The sequence below is a fragment of the Phascolarctos cinereus genome, unplaced genomic scaffold (genome assembly GCF_003287225.1).
Source record: "Phascolarctos cinereus isolate Bilbo 61053 unplaced genomic scaffold, phaCin_HiC Scaffold_4;HRSCAF=312, whole genome shotgun sequence".
Taxonomy (NCBI): Eukaryota; Metazoa; Chordata; class Mammalia; order Diprotodontia; family Phascolarctidae; genus Phascolarctos; species Phascolarctos cinereus.
This window is the reverse complement of record NW_027555847.1, coordinates 330,681,136-330,707,453: the sequence shown is the minus strand read 5'-3', so window position 1 is coordinate 330,707,453 and position 26,318 is coordinate 330,681,136. Positions and strand designations below refer to the sequence as shown.

The 26,318-nt window shown below is 38.7% G+C and overlaps 2 protein-coding genes across 8 annotated transcripts in view; one reads left to right on the top strand and one right to left on the bottom strand.

The window, feature by feature from the left end:
* KIF2A (kinesin family member 2A) overlaps nucleotides 1-5,071 on the top strand; it is a 101,144-nt gene extending 96,073 nt beyond the window's left edge. For all 6 annotated transcript variants that reach the window (XM_021007200.2, XM_021007199.2, XM_078153176.1 and 3 more), the window contains 2 exons: nucleotides 3,374-3,509; nucleotides 4,412-5,071. In XM_021007200.2, the coding sequence (XP_020862859.1) occupies nucleotides 3,374-3,509; nucleotides 4,412-4,497 (222 nt within the window). In that variant the 3' untranslated portion in view covers nucleotides 4,498-5,071. The remainder of the gene's footprint in view (nucleotides 1-3,373; nucleotides 3,510-4,411) is intronic.
* Nucleotides 5,072-5,259: 188 nt separating this feature from the next.
* DIMT1 (DIM1 rRNA methyltransferase and ribosome maturation factor) lies at nucleotides 5,260-25,789 on the bottom strand. 2 transcript variants are annotated; one of them, XM_021007205.2, is made up of 13 exons: nucleotides 25,626-25,715; nucleotides 25,247-25,529; nucleotides 23,673-23,746; nucleotides 20,155-20,241; nucleotides 18,003-18,064; nucleotides 17,823-17,916; nucleotides 17,685-17,734; nucleotides 14,387-14,510; nucleotides 14,154-14,246; nucleotides 13,740-13,804; nucleotides 12,155-12,218; nucleotides 11,293-11,399; nucleotides 5,260-8,738 (listed from the first exon to the last, which is right to left on the bottom strand). In XM_021007205.2, exons 3-13 carry the CDS (start codon nucleotides 23,739-23,741, stop codon nucleotides 8,696-8,698), a joined length of 858 nt encoding a protein of 285 aa, XP_020862864.1. In that variant the 5' UTR covers nucleotides 23,742-23,746; nucleotides 25,247-25,529; nucleotides 25,626-25,715; the 3' UTR covers nucleotides 5,260-8,695. The 2 variants fall into 2 exon arrangements, with proteins under 2 accessions (XP_020862864.1, XP_020862863.1); XM_021007204.2 differs by lacking the exon at nucleotides 25,247-25,529 and having other exon boundaries at nucleotides 25,626-25,789.
* Nucleotides 25,790-26,318: the final 529 nt, after the last annotated feature.

The window sequence follows — 26,318 nt, the reverse complement described above, 5'->3', positions numbered from 1 at the left end:
TTGACCAGGATCACATAGCTACTAAGTGTCTGAGATTAGATTTGCAGGAACATGAGTCTTTTTGACTCTGGCCTTGGCACTCTATCCACTGTGCCACCTAGCTACCTCTGGAAATACAGATTACCTCAGGAATAAAGAAAAGATATTGGAATATTTTTTAATGCTGATAAGTTTATTGAATTTATTTTTGATAGGTAATTTCATTGTTTGAGGGGGGGAACTTTGCTAGCAGCTGTGTTATCACAGAATTCTTTCACATTGCATGGAATAGCAGAGTTTTGTGACATGGTTTAGAAAACACTGTCCTAGAGTTTAGGAAAGCAGATTTCAGAAACTTTAGAATGTAAAATGGGTATGATCCTCCAAAGACTGACTCCAAAAGAGAAAATGGCTCAAGAAGAATGGCAGTCTCTCAAAACTGAAATTCTGAAGATAGAAATCTCAAATGATTCAAATGAGAAGGAAATGGGGATATAGGGGAGGAAGCTGCAAAAATCACTGTTAGTTTGAGGGATTTCAAGGAATATAAACAAAGGCTCATACAAATTTGTTCTCACTTTGGAGCTAATTATGGGTACAGTATGGGTATCCTCTACCTCATGGCCATTCCCTGGACCCCATTTTGGCTTGCTGTAGGAAAGTGAAATAGATGGACCCAGGAAACCAGCTTGGGCCAGACAAGACAGATGACTGACTAGTTCTAGATAGCCCACAGATGTTAGGAATCTGTTAGGAATTTTAGAGTAATGTAGGTAAACAAAGGGAGCTGGAGGGGGGTTGGGGGTTTTTGTTTTTTTCCTTAACAAATGTAACAATCCTAAGCAGATAAGGCTTCAAGCATTGGTTTTCAGGATTTTGTTGGAATAAGAGGGCTACCCTAATGGATATTGCTATCTCTTTAGATCTCTCCCTTCTCTGAGTATAGGGATTCATCATCATGCTTACATCAGCTTCCCTGAGAGCCCTTTAATTAGATCAAAATCTTAAAAGACTACATAGAAAACATGGAAGCAGGGGCATGCCCCTAAAAAAGAAAGCATGTACACATGAGACTTCTTAACAAGTGTCATAAATGCTGGAGTCCAGAGTTAACTGAAGCTTTTTTCTCCCAAAATGCTAAGTATAACTTCAGGGCTTTTTCTTTACTTAGCCATATTCAGGACAAAAAGAATTAGGATAAAAAGTTAGATTCCAGTTGGTATTTGTGTTAGGAGGATGGCATAATATTAACACATCAAGAGAAAATGGAACTAACTCCTCCTGTGCTTTTATTTTGCTTCTGTCTTCCTCTGTTAAGCAGAGCAATTAAATGACTTGGCCAGAGTCACAGTTAATTGTAGAGCCGAGGCCAACTCAGGTCCTTTTAACTGTCTGTTCAGTGCTTTTTATTGACAAAAGGCTATGAACAATATTTAAAATGTATTTGTAAAGCACTTAGCACAGTTCCTGTTACATAGTAGGCTTATTCCCTACCCCCTAAAGAAAAAGAAATTCTGTCATTCTCTTATTATTTTATTTGCTGCAACAAATAAGCTACAACATTTACAGACAGGTAATGGAAAGCATTCCCAGAGTATGAAGGAGACTCTATGGTAGATGATTATTAGTGAGTTTTCCCTGGGAATTTGGGTAGACGTACTGTGGAAGGTACCCACCTTAAATTTATTTGTAGTCCAGGTGTTTTTGTAATTACAAGTTGTAAATGAAAGGCATAGCTATGTGCAGTTTAAGTGAAACTTACAGGCTACTGTTTCACAGGTGGAGGCACAGGTAACACCATTTGTTGGGCAGGAGAACACAGGAGGGCTCCTAACACTAACAAGTGTTCTACCACTGGTTCACTTTTGATCCAGTAAGACAGCTTTGGTTAAATAAGCTTACTTTATTCTAGTCTAGTCTTCTCAAGAGGGAGTTTACTGATAATGGGAGCACCAGCTCCTACAGGTAGCATTCCCTAATCACTCTTCTTGCAGGGGCTGGTAGGAATAGGAGTACATCTTCTAAAGGATCCCCTAAGCCTCAATGGGGGCTGGTTCAGGCAAATACAAAGATTCCCCTCAAGCCTTGATGGGGGGCTGATTAAGGCAAATACGTGTATTCCTGTATGCATTACCCAAATCCCAAAATGGGTTCCCTACTCACTGACCAGTGCCCACTTGCTTTATAGGGTAGCACACAAGACAAATCGCCAACATTAAGCTCACAGGTTAACTTTATTTTGTTTTATTTTATTATTTTTATTATTATTATTATTATTATCATCATCATCATCATCATCATCATCATTATTATTATTTTGGCTAGCCAGTGGGGTTAAAGTGACTTCCCCAGGGTCACACAGCTAGTAAATGTTATGTGTCTGAGGCTGGATTTGAACTCAGGTCCTTCTGCATTCAGGGCCAGTGCTCTATCCACTGCACCACGTAGCTGCCCCCCACAGGTTAACTTTAGCAATATCGTCATAACCTAGCACAGCACACATGTACATTGTCACCCCTCTATCTCACTACACAAGTGTGGTGGAGATGTTTACAAACCATGACCATGGGAAATATTACCTAGGATCCTGGAACTGTTATCTAAAAAGGAATAACAAAATCCTCCTTGCACACACTGAAATTTACCTTACAGGTACCTACATGTTTTAGGTATATAAAATTGGTCTCAGGCAAATAATCGGACCAGTAGGCAAGCTCTCATCGTAGCCACAATAAACATTTCTGAGCCTAATAGAAATTGTGTTAGCCTCTAGGGAAGTCATAGTTATTGAACAGATTAATTTGATTATTTACCAAAAATGATAGACATTTGTTGGTCCTAGCATCTGTGGTGACTTTGAAATGTTCCTTTCACTGAGGTTGTGGCTGTTTGGGAACTGATCTTGACCTTCCTCCTCCCCTCAGCCACCCACAATGTGACTGAAGTTTGTCAAGTAAATAGAGTGAGATGACTTGGAAGCTTCAAAATTGTTAGAGCTCCTCGGACCAGGAAAGGAAGTTGAGTGATTTTAAACTCACTTTTCCCTGCTCTTGAGGGTCTTAGAAATTAAGTAGATTTATGAGTAGCTTTATCTTTAACCGTGATACATCTGAAGAGAAAACTTAACAGTGAATCCTGTGGTTTTTGCAAGAACTGAGCTGACCTTCCTCTGACCCCGAGATCCAAGCATTCTAATGTTAGGTCCTAAGGGGAAGTTTGGGAAATTCATGAGAAAAGACAAATTCAGTTCAACATTTAGGGGCCAGATAGCAAATCTTTCTTCCATCCACATCCCCCTAAGAGATGTTAAATAGTTTGATTCTGGTTGTGGGCATGTGTTAAAATCTGTCTCCAGTAAGGAAGCTTAAGGTATTTAATTTCTCATCCTTAATAGGAATCTATTCGATGGTTAGAAGATGAAAAAGCCCTCCTAGAAATGACTGAAGAAGTGGACTATGATGTAGATTCATATGCTACACAGCTTGAAGCGATTCTTGAACAAAAGATAGACATTCTTACTGAACTTCGAGGTAGAGTTTTCTTTTTATTCTTTAGAAGGTACAATTGTTTAAATGTTCAGTGGTTAATTATTTCATGCTGTAATGGGGATCAAAGGAACTATAGTAAAAACTTAAACTGTTTTCATACTTTATTAATCTCCATGGCTCCTTATTAGTGATTTGCTCTTCAAAGCCTATAAAGCCATTTTTTTTTCCTTTTGGGGGGGGAGGTGGGGAAGGGCCCCCAAAGCATGGACTTTTGACATATACTTCTCCCCTGCCCCATTACCTTGAAAATAACATCTTATGATTGAAAATAAACACAATGAAAAATTATTAAAAGGTAAAGTAGCAGAAAATGTAAACTGTTGTTTACTATCATTTTGGAAATCATTTAATATTAAAAAAATTTTAAATTCTTAAATCACTGATTATTTGGACATTAAATATTTATATTTGCTTATTAAACCACAAAATAACATTTATTTTATGGTTTGTCAGTGCCATTTGTTCACTATAGCTCCTCAATTTGAGGGTGGGAAATGGGGTGGGGAGGAAGATTGCATAAGAGAAGCCTATTGGTTAAAAATAAGGGTTTGGTTTGGAGTATTACACCAATGGTGTCAAACTCAAGTTGAAACGGGGGTCAGTAATCTATACATAAGGATCCAGGCAGGCCACATACTGGCTTCATTTTTAAAATGTAATGTTATCTATGTTTCATTGTATTTTCATTTATTTTGTTAGATATATTCCACTTGCATTTTAATCTCATTTAAGCTGCACTGGGCATGCAGGCAACACATAGTCCTGCCACCTCTATATTAGACCTTTTATTACTTGATACCCGGCTGCCTATGTTGAACATAGTTCGATGTGTTCTCTATACATGGAATGAAATATTTATTCCTTTGTTCTTTTCTTTTTCAAAGATAAAGTGAAATCTTTTCGTGCAGCTCTACAAGAAGAAGAACTGGCCAGCAAGCAGATCAATCCGAAGAGACCCCGAGCCCTTTAAAATGGGCACTTGCTGCTAAAGAATCCCTGGAGCCCTCCATACTCTAACATTTATTGCTTTAGCTACAAGGGCCATTTGAACATTTAAAAACTTTTTAAAAGTGTCTGTGGAAATGTCCTGTTCTTCATCAGAATGACATTTCAATTTGTGTCAAACACTCCTTTGTCTACAAAATGCTTTCTAGTCCAGGAGGCACAACCAAACAAGATTGGGATTTGTGAAGCATTTTGTTTAATGTTTCATTTACTCAAATTGTTAAGCTTACATTTGGAGATCCTTGCCAATTTTTTTTTTTTATAATGAAATAAGACTGTGGACTTTAAAGAAAAAAAAGCCACAGCATTTCATTTTACCTGTTCAATTTTCCTACAAAGACTAACTGAGCAGTTTTAAATTGTGTTTGCGTGCATGCATACCTCATCAGTGATTGTACATATCCTGTCCTCTCCTAGAGACAGCTGTGCTCACCTCTTCCAGCTCTGTGCCTTGATTAAGGCTATTGACCCTAAATTTCCTCTTTATGAATGAAGCACAGCCTTAATAAATGACATTCCTTATTTGTCAGTGTAAATTACCTTTATCGTGTGTATATTTTTAATGTGTGTGAGACTTTTTGTGTGTGATTAGTTCACTTTGGAGGATGTGCCATATCACTGAACGGAACTAAAATCTGTGACAGTGGACAAAGCCACTGGACCATTCCATCTTAAATGTGTGAAAAGAATAATCTGGAATTATGACTTTAAATAACGTAAAGCGTGGTTTCAATTTTCTTAGCATTTTATTTGTAAAGGACAAATATATAAATTAGTTGATGTAAAATAAAAGGTAATGAAATACCGAGAAGAGTTGTATCTTAGGGTAATACAGATAAGCAATGTATGTGCCAGTGTGATATTAATGAGAATAATAGTGCAATTCTGATCCTTATAAATGGGGTGCCATTACTTAAATGGTACAACTAACAATCTAGACAAGTACCCTTTTCAATAATATACTGTTAAAAGAAAGTGGCTTCTGATGCATGTGTGTTAACTGTGGTCTACAGGTAGTTTTGTGGAGTTGTATGGTTGCTTTAAGGCAAAGTGGCCAATGCATATTTTCCTTGTACAGTGAAATCAGCTAAAAAGTGAGGCAGCTGTGCTGTGAAGAACACATGCATATTTAGCGCCTTCAAACACTCATTTTGTGATCAATGTCACCAAGAAATTTCATTCTCACCGAAAGTATGGTGAGGGTATCCTGCACTTTTTAGATGGCAGCACCTATTTTATTTTATTTTATTTTTTTTGCAGATTAATTTTCAAAGGAGGAATGTTTGCCATTTCATGTAAATATTTTGTTAGGTGAAGAAATATAGCTCTCTAGGAGTTCTCTCTCTCTTCCCTAGACAGTTCAAAAAGTAGATTAACAAACTCCTTAGGAAGTCCTGTTTTAGTTTACTTCGGGAAACTGCTAGCTCATTTAATGCTGAGCAGCAAAAGAGAAAGCAATGAGTAGAGAGCTAAATGAGCCAGATTTGCCATTTCAGTATTTGCAACCCCTATAGGAAGGAAGGCTGTGGGAAGCCCTTATTGTGCATCATGGTGGAAAAAATCCTAGACTGTAAACATAAAAGCTGAAATACAAATGTAGATTTTCATAATGTGTTTAATAAATTAAGCTATGGAATAACTTTTAGAGAGAATTTACTTCTACGAAATTCCTTGTAAAAATACATGTGAATTGATTTAATTTCTCTACCCACTTTTGAATCAGGTATACCTAATGAGGAGTTTAGAACTGAGAAACGCTTTGGAATAAAGTTATCACTCTCTGTTCTGGGAAAAAAACTTAAGTAGAGTCTATTAGTATTAATAAATCATTTTTGCTAATTATAGTATCAAGATAGTTGTCCATTATCTAAAGAACAAAAAGGAAAATGGGAATGTCATTTAAGTCAAAACTGATAAATTTATTTAATTTAGTGCATTTATAGCTTTGCATTAAGTGGAGATAAGAATTTTGCAGGGAAAAGTTTAAGGCTATCTAACTTATAGAACTGTTAATATGGCACAATTATTATGGCAGGCTTCCTTCTCATCAAGAATGTTAAAGCAGTTTCAGAACAGTAAAGAAATAATAAAGAAAACCTAGGCCATCTTTACCTAATTTAACCTGACTTAATAACTCGATGGATACATCCAGCTCTTCATAGCTTTTTATATACAGAATGAGATAATGAGACCAGGGAACAGCAGGCAGGAAATTTGGTTCATTATGTGGCTAATCTACTAATGGATACTTCTAAACTAAAGCATGCCAAAAAAGGACCTTAAATTTCACAGCAATCTGACATGTCTGTCATGGAGGAGTGGGGAAGGGTATACATTGTGCTCAGACCCAAAGCTTAGAGAGAATAGGAGCTTGCCCATGTTCACGCAGCTAATAACAGAGTGGGATGACTCTGACTCCCCATCCAATATTCTTTCTACATTATTCAAATATACCCAAACCCAGTCATTTATGAAAAAGACAATTTCTAATTTAACTTTTTTTGAGATGTCTACTCTTGAGTTAACGGTGATAATCTGTTAGATTGCCTAACTGGCAAATCTTGTTTGAAGCAAATTTGAGTTTATAGAACATTTATAAGAGTTCACTATGATTCTAAAGGATGGTTCTCTTGACACGTTTAAAATAAGTTTAAAAACTAGGCATATGGCTCTGTTGTCTAGGTATGGCTCTACTACTACCCATATGAACATTAAGATTCTGAGAACAGACTTATAAAAGATCCTTATTTTCATGTAATTTATAATTCAGAAAAACACTATAAAGTTATGGATATTGCTAACATCAGCTTTATCAGACAGTTAATCTGGATGCCATAAATGTTGACTATTCAAGACAATTAGAAGGGACCAACCTCCATACACTGCATGTAAAGTAGAAAAGAACAATCGAGGATTTCATAAAGTTAGATATACAAAAAGATAATGAAAAAGTCTAAAGTTTAGGTTTAGCAATTTTCTGTGCTGTCACAATGACCCACTACAGCAGTTTTGCATTACTAAATTAATAGTCCCAGTTGCTGTAAGTCTTCTAAAACTACAAGGGACTTTCCTCATCCAGGAGTTTCCTGCACTAATGAAATCACAGGTTCAGTTCTAATCCTCTAAACTGAAGTAGTTAAGTTTTTCTTAGGTGTCTTCTAAGATATTTATAGTGCTTTTTCATGAATATTTTTTTAAAAAGCCAAGTAAAAATTTGTAGAGTTTTATTTTCTTCATGTTATTTATATGTATATAAAACACACAAACTTATCACTGGAGGGGATATAATTTTTGTGAGGTGACTGATAATCCTACCATTGAGACTTCCTGGTTGGTCACCAAATTTCATAGCTGGAAAGGAGCTTATAAATCAGTTAATCCTAACTCCCTCATTTGACAAATGAGGAAATTTGAGGTCCAGAGGTGAAGTGTCTTGCCTGAAGTTACCTAGCTACTGCATTATCAGAGATCAACTGAGACTCAATCCCAGGTTTCATATTTCTCTCAATATACCACTTTACCCACTGCAATGGAAAGGGGAACTAAGCTCGAGGAAGTAAGAAGGATCAGATGGACGCAAACGAATAAATGCAAAAGAAAAGGTCATGACGAGAACGAGGGAGATGATTATTAGATAAATGGAAGAAGACTGGGTAAAGAGAATAATAAGAAAGCTTATTTTTTATTTAAAAGACATACCTCTCATCTATCCCAATAAGCAAAAGAAAAGTCCTCTAAGAATAGAATTACCACAATAAATAAGCTGTTAGTTTCAGAAGATGAACAGGTAGAAGTGACAAGGTTTGTGTGTTAAGTTTGTGCGTGTATTGCGGCTATTAACTTTTGGAAAGAATTGTATTTGATCTGGAGGGTCAATGACTTGGTCACCCCATGCCCAAAGTTACATAGTTTGAACACTTATAAAGTACAGAATAAATCTGCCCTTTAAAAAAAAAAAAACAACAACCCAAAAAGTTACTTCATGATGAGAGGGTAAGTTTTAGTTATAAAACCTGCAGGGTGTTTGGTGTGGTTATCCTTGTAAAAAATAGAGGTCCACCTTCTTCATAATCAGTAGTCCAAGAAAGTAAATTTACAGTTTCTTGTTAAGTTTGGAGTATCCTCTTATTTTTTTTTTTTGGAGTATCCTCTTTTTAATCTGCCTAAGAAAAATGGATGCCTTCTGCGTTGAATCCATGTAGCAATCTGGAAAAAAGGTGAACATGAAAAAGTAGGCAAACAGTAACCAAAACAAGGCCTATACTGCTTAAAATTTTGTGTATGGGAGAACAAAGTCTAAGCTCCTAACAGCCCACTTAGTTTAAACAATTCTTTGATTTTTAAAAATTATAGTACAATAAAAAAATGACAATCCATTGTAATAGATTTAATACATAAATACATTTGAGAATACCCAGGATCAAATACTCCCTTTTGACTTCTATTTGCTAGCTGCATAGCCATGGGCAAGTCACAAATTTTCAGTGCCCCAGTCAATTAATACTTTAGAAGTGAATTGCTGATCTGCATGGAGGAAGGGATTCCCACACCAGGACTTAATTCCCAGATAAAATCACATGTCATCATGAAAAAACAAAAAAAAGGTCACAAAATAACTGCTCTATACAACTGTGACTGACAGGAAAACATTAGGTTGCCATTTCTTATCACTGAGTTTGGTTTACTCAGGTTTAGATTTTGTATTTAGATGAGAGAGCTCTTTCATCTTGGTCCATATAAACAATTTAAACACATCAAGACATAACCACAGTATCACAAATTCAGAGCTAAAAGGAGTTATCAGAGGCTACGTCAACCTCTCCATTTTACAGGTGAGGAAACAGGCCTGCAGAGGTTGACTTCTGCACCCACGGTCACCCAGGTAGAACCAGGATTGAAATTCCAATCTAATTGCAATTCGATTGCTCTACAGTGTATCATGATGCCTCTGAGGACAAGAAACTGATGTAATCTGGAGGGCCATTCCATGTAAAGGAAATTTTTGTTCCTCCCAATGGAATTAGGTAGAGGAAAAAAGTTCTTCTATACAGACACAAAAGGAAAACTAGGAATTTCCCATTGTTTCCCAAGGGCTTGTTCAATCACACCCATCTCTTTGTCACCCCATTTGAGATTTTCTTGGTAAAGATACTGAGTGGTTTTGCCATTTCCTTCTCTAGCTCATTTTACAGATGAAAAAATTGAGGCAAACGGTTAAGTGACTTGCCCAGGGTCACACAGATAATAAGGATCTGAGGCCAGATTTGAACTCAGGTCTTCCTGACTCCAGGCCCAGTGCTCTATTCACTCTACCACCTAGCTGCCCTCCTCACAAGAGCTTAGGTGGAATTAAAAAAATAAAAAGACTAAGTTCCCTGAGGTCAATCAGCAAACATTTATGAAGTGTCTATTATGTGCCAGGCACTATGCTGAGTGCTGGGGATAATAAGAGAGGTGACAGTCCTTGCCACTGAAGAGCTCCCAGTCTAATGGGAGAGACAACAAGCAAACAGCTATGTAAAGCCTCCATTTTCATACTGTACCTCCAGGTGGCTAGGAAGAATAGGAAGTTGTGCTTGGCAACTGTGAAAAGAAGTATGGCGTGATGGAAAGAGAACCACAATTGGAGTTAGGAGAGCCCAGGGTTTAACTTGCATTTGCTACTTTCTAGACATGAGCAAGGCACTTCATCCCTGTAAGCCTACTTCATCTGCACCATAGGGATAATACCTGTAGTACTGAACTCATAGGATTGTTATGAAAATACAATTGGAACATCTAGTAGTTTGTAAACCTTGAAAGTGCTATGTAAATGCCAGCTCTTATTAGGGTGCATAGAACATGGGTCTAGTTACCCAAACGGTCCAGTCTTTTCTTACTTCCTCTGTGGAGAATGAAATGAGTACTCTTTGCTAAAAGATGGAATTGTACCTTATTAGGTAGTTTCTAGGATTAACATCTAATTCCATATTATCACTCAAATCAAAAAAATGTACCATTTGACATTATAACTATCTAACCATTTGTATTTATCAACAAAGCTAAGTCAAGCACAGAATTAAGACAATTACTGGTTTGCTTAAGGGCAAAATTCTCCCCAAACACATTTGGCCATTCATAAAAACTATATGGCTGATCTGGGTAAAAGTTATTTCGGTCAGAATCCTACAAATAATTAGCTCACCTGTGCCTCACTCTGGTTTTTGTGAGCTGGCCTCAAGTGACTAAAGTGAGCCGCCACAGTGATCAACTGGTATCTAGACACCACAGTGACTGCCACTGTTTCATACTTGGTTTCCTGAGCAGTGGTTAGCACCAGGATAGAAAGAAAAGACACAAGGGTCTATTCCCTGGGATCAGATTCCTATACCTTGGGTAAGGAAATGTTGCAAATACATAGCTGCTACTTTAGCACTCTTCCAATTGACAAGTTTATGAAGCAGACAGGCTCCTAAAGGAATACTGAAAAGACTGTGAATTAAAGTAAGGTAAAATTCTCCCTTAACTCAGAGGTTATCTACTGGCTCTGACTGTTCCTCATTACTGGTTCTTCAATGAAATCTTATGTGTTGGGGCTAGCCAGCCTCCACCTACTACACCAAATACTATCTCATGCAACACAAGTCCTATGCAACAGGTTTTCCAGGTAGCCCCCTGTGTTGCTCTTCTCCAATCGCCTTTAAATACAGCATCTGAAGGTGTCAAGAGTACAGAAATGTAAATGTGTCTAAGTCATTTAGAAAAATTAAAATGTAATTACCTAATGAAGTCATCTATGTCCATGGATCGGGCCCGTTTGTCACTAAAACCTGTATCCATTAGGATTTTCTGTATTTTATCTGCAATGCTGAAATCTTCTGGTATTGCCTGTCAACACAGGATGCAGAATAAATGAACACAATGTCTTGCAATGCAGCTACTTTGACTCTTTTTTGGGGGTTCATGCAAGTCACAAAATAATTTTAGTTTATTTGTGATAATATGGAAAAGAGGTTAATTGTACAGATAAAATGAATCTGAGTATCGGTTGTATTAGAGGGCCAGTGAGGACTCTCCCAAATCAAAATTTCTGATTCTGTGGTTCTAATTGGGTGACCTTCCCCCATACCAAGAGACCCAATTACACTTTTGAATAAGATCATTTTTATTGCTCTAACATTCTTATCCTTAAAATGGAAATAATTTATAATCCTAGATAAAAACACTGCTATACTTCTAAAGTATAATTTTATATCAAAGAATGAATACTAAAGGAATTTTTTAAAAACACAAGCTTGTTTAACATGCTGTCTCTGTACAAGCTCATTACGTTTACAAGCAGAGTTCTAACCTCAAACTTCTGAATGTTCACGTGGAGTTGGATTTTGGAGCCACTTAGAAGTATACTGTAATCAGCAGATGAAAAAGACAAGGAAATGCAACAGTGATGGCTCACAACTAAACATTAAGTTATCATGTAGTTACAGTTGCATCAATCTACCAGAACCAGAATTAAAATGTTTACAGCAGGTGATGATAAAACACTGTATGCTTTATTACATGAGATACAGAATTTGCCTGAAGACAGAGGTGCATCATAGAAGAGGATGGTGCGTAACCACCAAAGAACATTTCCTACTTACAATATTATGGATTGAACAGTGAATTCGGTAATTTTTTTCCAAAAGCTGTTGCACTGCACTCGACCTATGGAGAAGCAAAATGATATTAATAGAATTGCCAAGTTTGAGTTTCAATAGATTCCTTTCTATGTATTTATGTTTAGTGAAAGGTGGATGTTAGGCTTCTATGGAATTTTTTAAGTGTTTCATGTTTAAATGAATGAAACAGTTGCATTTTAGATTGCTATAATTATAACCTTCACACATATATTAAAAATGACTATCATTTTTAAAGCACTTTATGTTTTACAAAATGTTCACAAATTGATCAAAGGGTTGAGAGTTGGAAGGCATTCTGGAGATCATTTAATCTAACACCCTAATTTTGCAGAGATTCAGTGAAAAGCAGTGACTTGTCCAAGGTCACTAAGTGGCAGAGCTAGAATTTGCACCCAGGTTTTTTAAGACCAAATCCTGTGTTCTTTCTGCTACCCCACACTGCCACACTCCACATCTATTATGTGATCTGTTCCTCACAACATCCTAGTGAGGTAGCTAGTGACATTATCCCCATTTTACAGGTGATGAAACTGAGCCTCAAAGAAATTGTGACTGCCACTTACTAGCTGTGACAAGAGCTATGATTCAAGCCCAGGCCTCCTAACTCCAAATGCACTGATCTTTGCATTACGTGGCAGCTGTCTCCAGGATAACAAAGAGACTAAAGGAAACACAAAGGAAACAAGGCTTAAAAGCACCCTTGTTGTGTGGTTTTGGTAAAAGCTGGGTGGACTTGTATGAACTGAGGAAGGAAGAATTCAGCAGAACCAGGAGAACAATTTGTACAATAACAATACTGTGAAAACAAACAACTGAAAGACTTAAGAACACTGACTGATACAATGACCAACCATAATTCCCGAGGACCAGTGGAAAAACATGCTACCTACCTCCTGACACAGAGGGATGTACTTACAATTTAGAGATACACACACACACACACACACACACACACACACACACACACACACACAATACATATGTATATGTAGAGATCATAATTATATGTAATAATTTATACATATATATTATTTATTTGGGGGGCACAGTCAATGTGGGAATTTGTTTTGCTTCACTATGTCTGTTAAAAGAGTTTTCTTCTTTTGTTCTCCTCCCAATGGAAGAGATGGGGAGAAAAAATATTTACATTTATTACAGATTTTTCATTAAAAAAGAAAAATAATAAATGAAACCAAGCTTTTGAAAGTATTCCTATTTTGGACAAATACAACCGCCAGGAACCACCTCAAACTTACTACTTCAATTCAACCTAAAACGTGAGGCCTACTACAGAAACATGGTGGTGCTATGTTAAGCACAGTATGATGCAGAGCAGTGGCAGAGGTGAAGAGTTCCAAGAAGCAGTGGTAGAGCTAGGCCAAGAACCAAGTTTTCTGTCTGACTCCCAAACTAAGTCCCTTTTCATTAATCCTCTGCCCATCCCCCACAATTACATAGTGATTAAAAAAGTTTACCAGTCTCTGGACCTGTATACTGTAAAGCAGCTGTCTATACCCCATAATTAGAAACATGACAGGGCACTTACTTAAATGCTGCAGACAGAGTCTTGTTTTTCCTCACAAACGTTATCCTCACAAGACCATCCCATTCCTGAAACAGATTGATGATATTGTTCTTACACACTAAAAACTCTGCAGTTTGCTTCACTCTCTCCATGAAAAAACCTGTTAAGTTCCCTCACTAATAATGAAATGCAAATGTATAATAACAAAAGGCTAAACCAAAATGGATCAGAAGTAAATAATCTTCAAAATTAACATGCTTCCAATAAAAAGCTTTAACAATGCAGCCTGTACAAATCATCTGAATTTCCTTGTGAGCACTTGTGGCACACAACTGCTAATGTCACCAGGCTGGCCCCAGCTTACAATTTCCTTCTTCTGAATGATGGCCCTACGCTCTTATGCAGCCTAGTGGCCTGGCTGTGTTTTCACCTTACCTGGAAATTGATAGGTGGTGGTGGGTTCTTAGGTTCTATCCTTATCACACTTGACTCAACTTTTGGTGGAGGTCTGAAATTATTCTTCCCAACCTGTTCATCACAAAATAAGTGTCAGGCTTCATTTTATTTATTTATTTCTGCAATTTAGTGACCAAAATCACTATGCTCAGAAACTCAACCCAGGATGAAGGGATCAAACTGATTTGCTCCATAGGTTAAATTTCACTTACTTTCATCAGATGATCCACTCGTGCTAGTAACTGGGTATTAATGGAAAGTCTGCAGTATAGCTTGTCTCCTGGTTTTGCAACCAAACGGAGAGCAAATTCCCTCTGGAACATAAGTACAGCACACCTGAGAAGAAAACAGAATGAGAAGAAGGAAAATACCCACTTTTAATCAAGAATAGACAACCATAAAAATAGCATTCAAAAAAATGTTCATTTATTATATACAAGGTACTGTGCTAGGCACTAGGGAGTCAAAGACCAAAAAGAAAGGGTCAGCATAGAAATCAGGAACAGCCTTATGGAGAATTTGACACCTATGCTTTAAAGTGAGGAAAGGATCTCAAGAGGCAAGAAGTAAGGAAGTCCATTCCAGACACATGCTAAAGTCTAAAGGCAGAAGATGACGTGTTCTTTATGGGGCAAAGCCAAGATGGTGGAGCAGCAGGGATCAAACCAGCCTCGCCCTCCTCCACAAAACACCTCCAAATAGATCTAGAAAATGCACCAGCCAAAATCCTGATGGGTAAATCCAAAGAGAGTTACAATGAGTAATTTGTCAAGCCTCAATCAACATAGGGAGACAGAAAGGTCTGCAGATTCCAAGGATGAGGTTAAGGAGTGAAGCACTCCAGCAGGTAGGGAAAGGCTGTGCACTAGGGCAAGAGGAGGTCCCACACCCATCTCGAGATACCACCAGACCCATACCAGGGCACCTCAATGAGGACAGGTGCCAACTGGCAACTTTGTCATCCACTAACCAGTTCTGTGCCACAGATAAAGGGTACACTGAGAAGGAGACCTCTGTCAGGAGGGTGTTCCCAGGTAGGGAGGCCCTGGGCCTTGCACTAAGAAAAAAGACATTCAGAAGAAAGAGGCAGCAGTATGGCTCAGACCATCAGGATGAAAGGAGGGAGAGAGGTCTTAGTTCCATCATCTAGCCTGCAGAAGAATAAACAGGGCAAAAATTCTAGATCAAAGAGCCTAAATTCTGAACTAATAAAGCTTGGCTTTATTCTAATAAAGGTGGCTGATAAGGGCTAAGTCCAGTAGCATTCTACTCTTGCTCAAACCCAAACACAGGTCAGGCCCTGACTGAGCTCAACCGGCAAGGGAGACAACCAGATTTTGACCTGCATCAGACCACTGTAGGGGCACTGAAAGCTTGCAGGTCTCCAGCCCTTTTACCAAGAGACCCCACTGCTAAGATTAAACCGTAATGAGTCCCATGATAAAAAATACCCACATACACCAATTTATAAGAGCATTTTTTGAAGTAACACATTTTGAAGAACAAAACAAAACTAGAAATTAAGTGGATGCCCAGTGAATGAAGAATGACTATACAAGTTATAGCACATGAATAAAATGGAATATTACTATGCTCTAAGAAAGTAATAGTCTTTCTATAACAAATGGAATCTGGAATATGAGTTCAAATTCAGCCTCAGACACTGACTAGCTGTGTGACCCTGGGCAAGTCACTTAATCACTGTCCACCTCAGTCTCCTCAATTGTAAAACGAGATCATAACAGCACCTACTTCACAGTCTTGTTGTGAGGATCAAGTGAGTATTTGTAAAAGCACTTTGCACTGTACCTGGCACATAAGCAGGCACTATACAAATGCTTATTTCCTACCCCTCCCCTCAAAATAAACAAACCGAAAGAATATCATCACCACCAATAACCACAAAGGAAAGAGAATGATGTGACATTATAATGACCAAGCCTGACCCCCAAAAAAAGTAAGTGAGAAAGCAGCTCATTCCTTTCTTTGAAGATGTCAGGAACTGTGGGTTTGGTATACTACAAATGTCAGACTTTTTTTCATATACTGGTGAGTTTTGCTAATTTTTTCCTCTTTTTTAGTCTTTGTTGTAAGAAATGATGCTCTGTGAGGAGGAAAGGTAAGACATACACTGGGAAATATAATTGATGTAAAAATGAAAGATACCCAAAAAATTATTTTTTAAAAAAGAAAAAAAAAGCCCAGGCAGTTTTTGATTTTGCTAAATGCCTGACCCAACTGAGATAATAAGAGGCATTCTGAAGTGAATTTAAAGGCAAGAACAACCTTCCTCCCCTCTAGGGTGGGAAAGGAAGTAAAAAGACCTAGAATAATTCTCATTAAAGGTAAAACTACTGTCTGTTATTTTTGGTTACAGGAATGAGTGACTGCTGACACATTTCTGTTAAAATATATATGATCAACCCTTAACTAGGAAAACAGAAACAGCTTCTAAATAAAATTAAGACTCAGTTTTAAAAGGAATGAGGGCTTCTAAAATATCTACTATCTGAGCCCAATTGGAAAAGTTCATAGTAGCACAGGTTTAGAGCAGAAAGGGTCCAAAGAAGCCATTCTAACCCAGTCCTCTCATTTTACCAAAGAAACTGAGGTTAAATGGATTGCCCAAGGTTTCAGCTAATGTCAGAGGAGGGACTGAAACCCAGGTCTTCTTCAATCCTAGTTTGGTACACTACCCATGATGCTTCTCTGTTACACTGGCCAATTAAGAAGAGAAAGATAAGAAAAAGACTCTCACTCCTGAATTTTTTATAAGAATGACATCTAAGATTGTAGAAAAACATACACATACCTCAAAAATCAGGCATGTTTTTTAAAATGTAAATTTGCATACTGTAATGGGAAGAAAATTTGGTTTACATATTAAATTTCTTAGTGAAATTTCTCCAGCTCAGGAAGAGTGGGTGTTCAGAAAAGGGAAGGCTTTATAGAAGAGGTGGCATCTGAATTGGACCTTTAGAGTTAACCTAATTTGGCTAAAATGTAGCATATATATGAGGAACCAATGTTAAAGAAGAATGAAAAGGTAACTTTTGCTTCACACTGTGAAGGCCAATCGTGCCTACTATGTAAGAAGTGCAATGTAAGATGCTGGAGATACAGACACACAAAAAAGCAATCAACCCCTCCTCTTGAGGAGCTTATATACCACCAAGAGACAATGGAAAGACCTGGAAATATTTTGAACTGAAGAACAGTTTTCTCCAGTCTGTGCTTTAGGTAATTAGTTTGGCCACCTTATTTAAACTAAATTACAGGGAAAAACAGTTAGAAGGTTACTGCAATAGGTATGAGGAAATGGAGTCCTGAGCTAAGGTAGTAGGAGTAGAATGGAAAGACTGGAAAATGAAAGAAGGATATTTATCTACTTTCTCTCTCTGATTTCAACAACATTTATCTGACATTTTAGGGAGGGATACATTGAAAATAAACCAAATAGAAGCAACCAGTCTTTCTGAAATACTCTAAAAACTCAGTTTTCTGACATACCTAAAAAAAGGTCTATGCAGCAACAGCTTGAAGACAAATGGGGAAGAGATCTGCAAAAGAGAGTGATGATATGATTTCTAGGAAATACTCACAAAACCATCCTTAATTATGATTTGTCTGTAACCACACTGAACATACCTGATAAGGCAAATTTGCTACACATGCATCAAAGAATGGCAAGTCTGTTTTCAACACATCACCAACCACTACTTGAAGTTTGCTTGCCTGAGGCCTGCCAATTAGAGGAAAAAAATTTTTTTAAATTACACAAACATGAGTTTGGAAGACAAAACTACTAATTCTATTATTCATACTCACGTTCCCTGAACTCTTTTGTGAAGTTCAGCTACTAGCCTTGGGTCAAGTTCACAGGCAATTACCTGGAGTAAACAGAGAAGTGATAAGAAAATATATTTAGTTAAACATGGATTGGTCATTGGTATTTATCATTTCAACAGTAAAAATTCTCAAACACTCTCTAAAACACTTTTCAATTCATATATATTATCCTTCACTAAACACCCCCCCGCCAAAGTACCTTAAAAGTATCCTTAAAAACAAAGCTTTTACACAGACAGTTTTCAGAACAAGAAATCAAAACTATGAAAAAGTGCTCTGAATCACTAATGATTAGAAAAATTAAAGTTAAAACAAGCCTGAGGTACTGACTCACACCCATTAGACTGGCTTATATGTCAGAAAAGGAAAATTATAAATTCTGGAGGATGTGTGGAAAAATAGGGACACTAATGAACTCTTGGTGGAGTTATGAACACCAATCATTTTATTTACTTATTTTTTTTTGATGGGGCAATTGGGGTTAAGTGACTTGCCCAAGGTCACACAACTAGTAAGTATCAAGTGTCTGAAGCTGGGTGAACTCAGGTCCTCCTGACTACAAGGCCAGAGCTTTATCCACTGTGCCACCTAGCTGCCCTTGAACACCAATCATTTTGAAGAATAATTTGGAACTGTGTCCAAAGAGCTATACAACTGTGTATACCCTTAAACCTAGAAATACTACTCCTAGGTCTATATGGCAAAAAGATCAAAGAGAAAGGAAAAGGACCTATATGCACAAAAATATTAATTTATCTATCTATGTGGTGGCAAGGAATTGGAAATTGAGGAGATGTCCATCAAATGGGAATGGCTGAACAAGTTGTGGTATGTGATTATGAAAGAATAATATTGTACAGTAAGAAATAATGAGAAAGGTGGTTTGAGAAAAACCTAGGAACACAAAGGAATTGATGCAAAGCCAAATGAGCAGAACCAGGCAAATATACACAGTAACAGCAGTATTGTAACAGTGATCAGCTGTGAAGACTTAGCTACTCTGAGCAACACAACGATTCACAGTTCCAAAGGACTCCTGATGAAAAATGCCATCTACATTCAGAGGAAGAACTGATGAACTCTTGAGCTGCAGAATGGAGTATTTTTTTCCTACATTCTTTATTTTTCTTGCTTCCACCCCACCCCTGCAATATGCTTAATATGGAAATGTTTTACATGACTTGACATGTATAATGGGTATCATACTGCTTGCCTTCTCAGTGGGTGGGGGAGGGGCTGCAGAGAGGGAGATTTTGGAACTCAAACTTTTTTTTCTTTTTTTTTTTTTTCAGGCAATTGGGGTTAACTGTGGCCCAGGGTCACACAGCTAGTAAGTGTCAAGTGTTTGGTCTGAGGCCGCATTTGACTTCAGGGCTGGTGCTCTATCCACTGCACCACCTAGCTGCTCTTAGAACTCAAACTTTTAAAAAGGAATTTTTAAAAAAAGAAATTTAAAAAGTTACAAAAATAGATATGCAGTTCATTTTCTTATGAAATTCCACCAAAAACATCACAAAAACACTACATTGTTCAGTCTGGCTCAGAACAGTGAATAAGCATTGGTACTCATTGACATTACATCATTACAACATTTCTGTCCTGCTAATATTCTTGACAGAGACAATACTAACAACTAATATTCATATAGCCCAAAAGGCTTACAAAGCAATTTACACCAATAACACACAAGTATTTTTATACTTGCCTATTTTCAGAACTAAGACCTTGGGATAATCTTTTCAAGGTAAAGATAGTTAACTTAGAAAAGCACCATTAGACAAAATATTACAAGTCAACATATATCAGACAAGGCTGAAATTGTGATTTCAAACTGCACCCTCAATTGGGGATCTATTTACTATTCAGTAAAATATTTTCCACATAAAACTTAGTGGTTTGACCATGAACTCAACTAGCAATAGTGTTTACTGAATAAAGATGTTTTCCCTAACTTGATAACATTAGGAAAAGACTTCAAAGTTATATCTAGTGTTAATTCAATGTTACTGTAATTCATAACATTAAATTTTTTGGATTTTTTTAAAGCTGAAAAATACAATTCAGCAAAATGGTCTTTTTTAATACAAAATGTTTAAAATTTAAATTTAAATGTTTAAATTCCAAAACAGACCTTTTTAGCTTTTTCTAGTAGTTTTACAGTCATGTTTCCAGTTCCAGGACCAACTTCTAGGACCACATCTGTTGGTCGTAAAGCAGCCTAAAAACAAGCACAAAAATCTTAGGACTTTATTTCAGATATAGATATAAATGTTATCATATGACATCATGTTTGTGTTAACCTGCACAAAGCTGAATTATCAAGTGACTTCATAACCCCACTCTAGTTGAGGGAATTTTAGCTTGGTTATCAAAGCTTAACATTGAACATACCCTGGCATTGTCACTGGGCTCAATCATAAATTGACATAAAATCCACTTCCTATTTCAAAGACCTATGATTCTGATGACGTGAAATCACTTCTTCCACCAACACAGATCATAAGCCTTCTACAACTTAATAGATTATCTATGAGTTGCTCTAGCCAGAAATGTTTATCAAATGTAGCCAACTTGGTAATAAGACTCTCCAAACTTAGGCTGGCCCTTGGATAACAAGAACCATATACAACCAGACCCAAACATGAAGCTTTTCCAGGTCGGTAAAAATACATCAAAACATCGGTTTTTGGAAGTCATGGTTACATACCTTGCCATAGTGAGGTATTAGAATAGGACTTTAGTGCAGGATGAAATCCACATCATTCCAAATAAAGGAAAATAAAGATTATTATTTGATAAACAACCGGAAAGACTCTGAAGAGTCTTTGCGAGGTTGCCATATGCTATATAATCTTATTAATGGTTGCCACTAGGATTTTGTTTACAATTTGTTATTAACAAATACTGGCCCAAATTAGAAGTGAAAGGGGTAGAACAAGTTGCATCCAAAAAGGTAAATGATATGGAAAGTATTTAGAAGCATTCCTGCTTGAGGAAAGATGACCAATTCTACTTGTCTGAGTGATCCCATTCCATTCTATCTCCTCCAACAGATTGCTCCTTCTTTCATCCTCATTCTTCCACTTATTTTCAATCTTCTCTCTACTGGCTCATTTCCTACTACCTACAAACATGCCCATGTCTCCCCTATACTGGGGGAAAAAAAAAACCTCACTTAATTCCATCCTAGCTAACTACTGTCCTACATCTCTTCTTCCCCTTGCAGCTAAACTCCTTGAAAAGGCCATCTACAATAGGTGTCTCCATTTTCTCTTCTCTCATTTTCTTCTTAACCCCTCACAATCTGGCTTCAGATCTTATAACTGCTGTCTCCAAGGTTATAAATGATCGCTTAGCTGCCAAATCCACTGGACTCTTCTCCACCCTCTTTCTCCTTGACCTCTCTGCAGCTTTTGACAGTATTGATGACTCTCTCCTCTGCGATACTCTCGTCTCTAGGTTTTTAGGACACCATTCTCTCCTGGTTTTCCTCCTATGTGACCACTCCTCCTGTCTCCTTTCTGGATCTTATTCCAGATCTGCTCATGCCGTCTATCTGTATGTGTCCCATAAGGTTCTGTCCTGGGGGTCTTTTCTCTTCCCCCTCTATATTCCTTCACTTGGTGATCTCATCATCTCTCAAAGATTTAATTACTATTTCTATGCTGGTGACTCTCAAACCTTTACCGCCCCAATCTCTCTGCTGACCTCCAATCTTGCTTCTCCACCAGCCTATCAGAAATCTTGAACTGGATATCTAGTTTTTAAACTCAGTGTGTCCAAAACCAGAATTCATTATCTTTTCCTCTAAACCCCACCCCCTCCTTCTTTCTTTATTAATGTACAGGACAACACCATCCTCCCAGTCCCTTAGGCTCACAGCTTAGGAGTCATCCTGGATTCTTCACTATCTCTTACCCTCCCACCCAAGCTGTTGCCAAGGCCTTAGATTTCACCTTTGCAATATCTCTGGAATAACCCCCTTCTCTCCTCTGACACTGCCGCTGCTCTATGATAGACCCTCATCATCTCACATCTCCATAACTACACTAGCCTGTGGTGGGTCTACCTGCCCCAAATTCTCTCCCCATTCCAATCCATCTTCCATTCAGCCATTAAAGTGATTTTCCTAAAACACAGGTTTGATCATGTCATCTCCCTACTCAATAAACTATAGGGATTTTCTACTGCCTCTAGGAACATGCAAAATGCTCTGTTTGGCATTCAAAGCCCTTGATAACCTAGCCACCTCCTATCTTCCCAGTCTTTTTTTTTTTTTTGCTTTTTGGTGAGGCAATTGGGGTTAAGTGACTTGCCCAGGGTCACAAAGCTAATAAGTGTCAAGTGTCTGAGGCTGGATTTGAACTCAGGTCTTCCTGAATCCAGGGCTGGTGCTCTATCCACTGCACCACCTAACTGCCCCTTGAGCTGTATTTTGAAGGAAGACAGGGATTCTATGAAGTGATGAGAGAGTGCATTCCACTGAACTCCTGGCTGTTCCATGAATAAGACCTCCCCATCTCTCAACTCCACGCATTTTCTCTGGCTGTCTCCCAAGTCTAAAATGCTCTCCCTTTAAGAAAGACCAACACAAATAAGAGAAAGAAAGCAGGTAACAAATAAAATGCAATTTTCTTTCATGCTGTTGTGGTGAGTGGATTGTGAATTTGTTTGGGTTTATCTGCTGTACTGTCTATACAAATGACTCCTAAATCTACATGTTCACCATTAATCTCCTGAAATCTGGTCCCACATAGACAACTATCACTGAACTTTTTCACCTGGCCATCCCACAAGCATTTAAACTCAATATCTTCAAAAGGAAATTCATTATACTACACCTACCACCCTCCATACTTCCCTATTTCTTTCTATTAAGGGCAATACCACCATGCCTGTCATTCAGGTTACAATCTTAGAATCATCCTTGACTCATTCTTCTCCTTTCACTCCTCCCCCAACCTAACCCATTGCCAAATCTTGTCCATTCTATCTCTACAATGTCCCCTACATAATTCTCTACCCTCTATTTGCATGGCCACTACTGAATTTGGGACTTTATCAGCCCTCATCTCTCCCACCTCTACAATCTACCTTCCATATAGCTGCTAAAAGAATCTTCCTAAAGCAAAAGTTTAACTTTATCACTGTCCTCAAAAATCTTCAGTGGCTCTCAATTTTCTCTAAGATAAACCACAACTCCTTAACCAGATACTTAAAGCCCTCCACAATCTAGTTCAACCTACCTTCTGACAGTCTCACAAATTACTCACTCCCTTTCATGAACTCTACATTCCAACAAAATAGGTCTCCTAACTGTTGCCCAAACTCAACATTCAAACTCCTGGTTCTGTGTAGCTACACAAATACCCCACACCTGAGTGTACTTCCTCTGTTCTTACATTTACTTATCTGTGTATGTGTTGTCCCCATTAGAATGTCGGCTTCTTGATAGCAGGATTATTCCATTTATTTTGCATTTGTATCTAAGGTGACTAGTACACAGCAGGTGCTTTAACATGTTTGTTTAATTGAAGACAATATATGAAACATAATGCACTGTACCCAATTTTTTTTTTAAAGACACATTCTAAAGAAAAAAACTTTGACTTTCTTTTCAGATTTCAACAAAACCCAATTTATACAAACCTTATCAATGATGCTATTAACAATGAGAGGATTTTTCAAAATATGCTGTCCAAGTCCAGTATTAAACATGACACCTATAGGAAATCACAAACCAAATTTGTTATACAGCAAATCATGCTACTACATCACTTATAAAAAGAAGGGGGTTGCACTGATTGAGGAATGGTTGAACAAAAGTGTGATCTTTAGTACAGGATGAAATCTACATCACTCCAAATGTAGGAAAATAAGGATTATGACTTGAACAGTCAGAAACTCCCTGAAGAGCTTTTGTGAGGTTGCTATACTCTGCATAACCTTATTAATGGTTGCCACTAGGATTTTGTTTATGTTTGTTATTAATAAACACTGGCCTAAGTTAGAAGTGAAAGGGATAGAACATGCTGCCAAAAAGCTAAATGATATGGGAAATATTTACAAGTGTCCCTTCTTGAGAAAAGATGACCAATTCTACTTGTCTTTTGGAGAATGGCTGAAAAAAAGTGAATGTAAAGAAATAATACTGTTCCATAAGAAACAAGTAATATGAAGAATTCTAAGAGGAATGGGAAGACATATAAAACGAGGAAAATTGAAATAAACAGAAAATTATGTGACCAATATTCCTTCCCCTCCCCCTCCACGAGAGCCATCCCATATATGTCACTATTTTTTAAAAAATTAAATGAAGGGGTTGGATTAAATGAACTACAAGATTTATCTTTCAGCTCTAACACCATATAAGAATATGATTAGAAAGAATCACAAGATTTGGAATTGGAAGGAACCTTACTTCAGTCCAGCCCTACCATTTTACAGATGAAGAAATTGAGGTCCAACAAGGAAAATGAAATGACAGATAATAATAAACAGCAAGAAAAGCCTAAATTTTCTATGTCCAATTCTAGTGCGTACTTGTATCGACTATATGTCATGTTGCCTCTCGTACGTGGAGTCTCCGTTCTTACTCTGCATACATAAAATCATAGATCTTGTGCTGGAAGGGTCCTAAGAGGTTATCTAGTCCAAACCCCTCATTTGACAAATGAGGAAACTGAGGTCCCGAGGGGTTAAGTAATTTAGAGATAACAAGTGGTGGAGGACGGATCCAAACCCATGTCCCCCAACTCCAAATCCATTGATTAGAGGCAGGTAGGTGGCGCAGTGAATCGAGCGCTGGGCCTGGAGTCAGGAAGACCTGAGTTCAAACCCAGACTCAGACTCTTACTAGCTGTGTGATCCTTGGCAACTCACTTCACCTCTGCCTGCCTCATTTTCCTCATTAACAAAATGGAGATAATAACAGCACCTCCCTCCCAGGGTGCTGCTGTAAGAATCAAATGAGATAATAGCGGCTGGAACGCGGTAGACTCAGTCTCATCGCTTATTCCCTCCTCTTCGCTCTCTACAAGACTCCCAAACCTCCTACCAGGCAGATATCCCGTAATCCCCAACCCCTCCATAAAACTATAATCTTTTTAAAGACCCCCGCAGAGCTGTCAGTCTCCTTTGTATGCACGCCCAGAGACCCGGGCAGTACCGGGCACACAGCAAGCGCTTAAGAAGCGCTTTCAGACTTGCTGGCTGAAACTGACCCAGGACTCCCTAGGAGGGCACTGGAAACGGCGCACAAAATGCAGGAAGCTGAACGTGCCGGAGGTTTACACCGACTCCACCTGACGGCTGGGCAGGCTTGTCCAGCCATGACACTCCACACCGCGCCGCGCCGCTCTCGCGGGGCACCGAGCCCCAGAGCCGGGGAAAGTCCGGCAGGCTTCCCGGGCACGCGTCCCATCATGCGCACACCCGCTTCGCCATTCCTCCGGGGCGCCCACGGTTAGGACAAACCCCGGCAGTTCGGCGGCGGGAGTCCCGGGCCTAGGCAGGGACGAGAAGAGGGTCAGGCCCCGGTACCTCCGTCGGTCCCTTCCTTCCCCGGGACTCTTTTGCTCTCCCCTCCTAGCCACCCCTTACCGCCAGTACTCTTCTGCTCCCGCCGCTCCCGGCGCCGGCCGCTGGTTACCGACTTTGCCTTGGGCATCTCGACTCGGGAGCTGAGCTCTGCGCCCAGATACCCAGCACAGACACAGTGGCTCCCCGCCACGTGGGGGAGGGGGCCAGGGAAGAGCCCAAGGCTCCTCCCCTGTCCCCACCTCCTCGCTTTTCTCCGCCCCCTTCCGGCCCGCCAAACCAACGGGCCTGCCGGGAATTGTAGTTTTTACTCCCGAAATGGCCCAGAGAGAATCGGAGAGCAAGACCTACCGTCCCCGTGAAGCCTCGCGTTGCCGCATTCGGGCCCTTCGAATTGGGCGATCCCGGGAGGAAGACGTGCTTTGCTAGACTGCGACTGTGCTGACATCTGGGCTGGTTCTGTGGAGCTTCTAAATGTGGTTGGAAGTATCTCTAAAAGAGGGAGCTAGTGTCAGGGTTACACTCTGCCTTCCTCAGCGCTCTCTGTACGTGTCTGGCTGGAGCGCCCCTGGTCGGGTTCTTTTCCCTTTTCATCCTCTGGGGACAGAGGACGGGATTGAATTTACAGAAAGGAAGAACTCTAGGCAGGGAGAGAAGCCCAGCACTGTCAGAGACCGTTATCCCCAACCTGTCACATGCTCTAGTAGAGAAATGCATTCTGTACCATTCTTGTTGGTATTAGCATACTTTGGACAT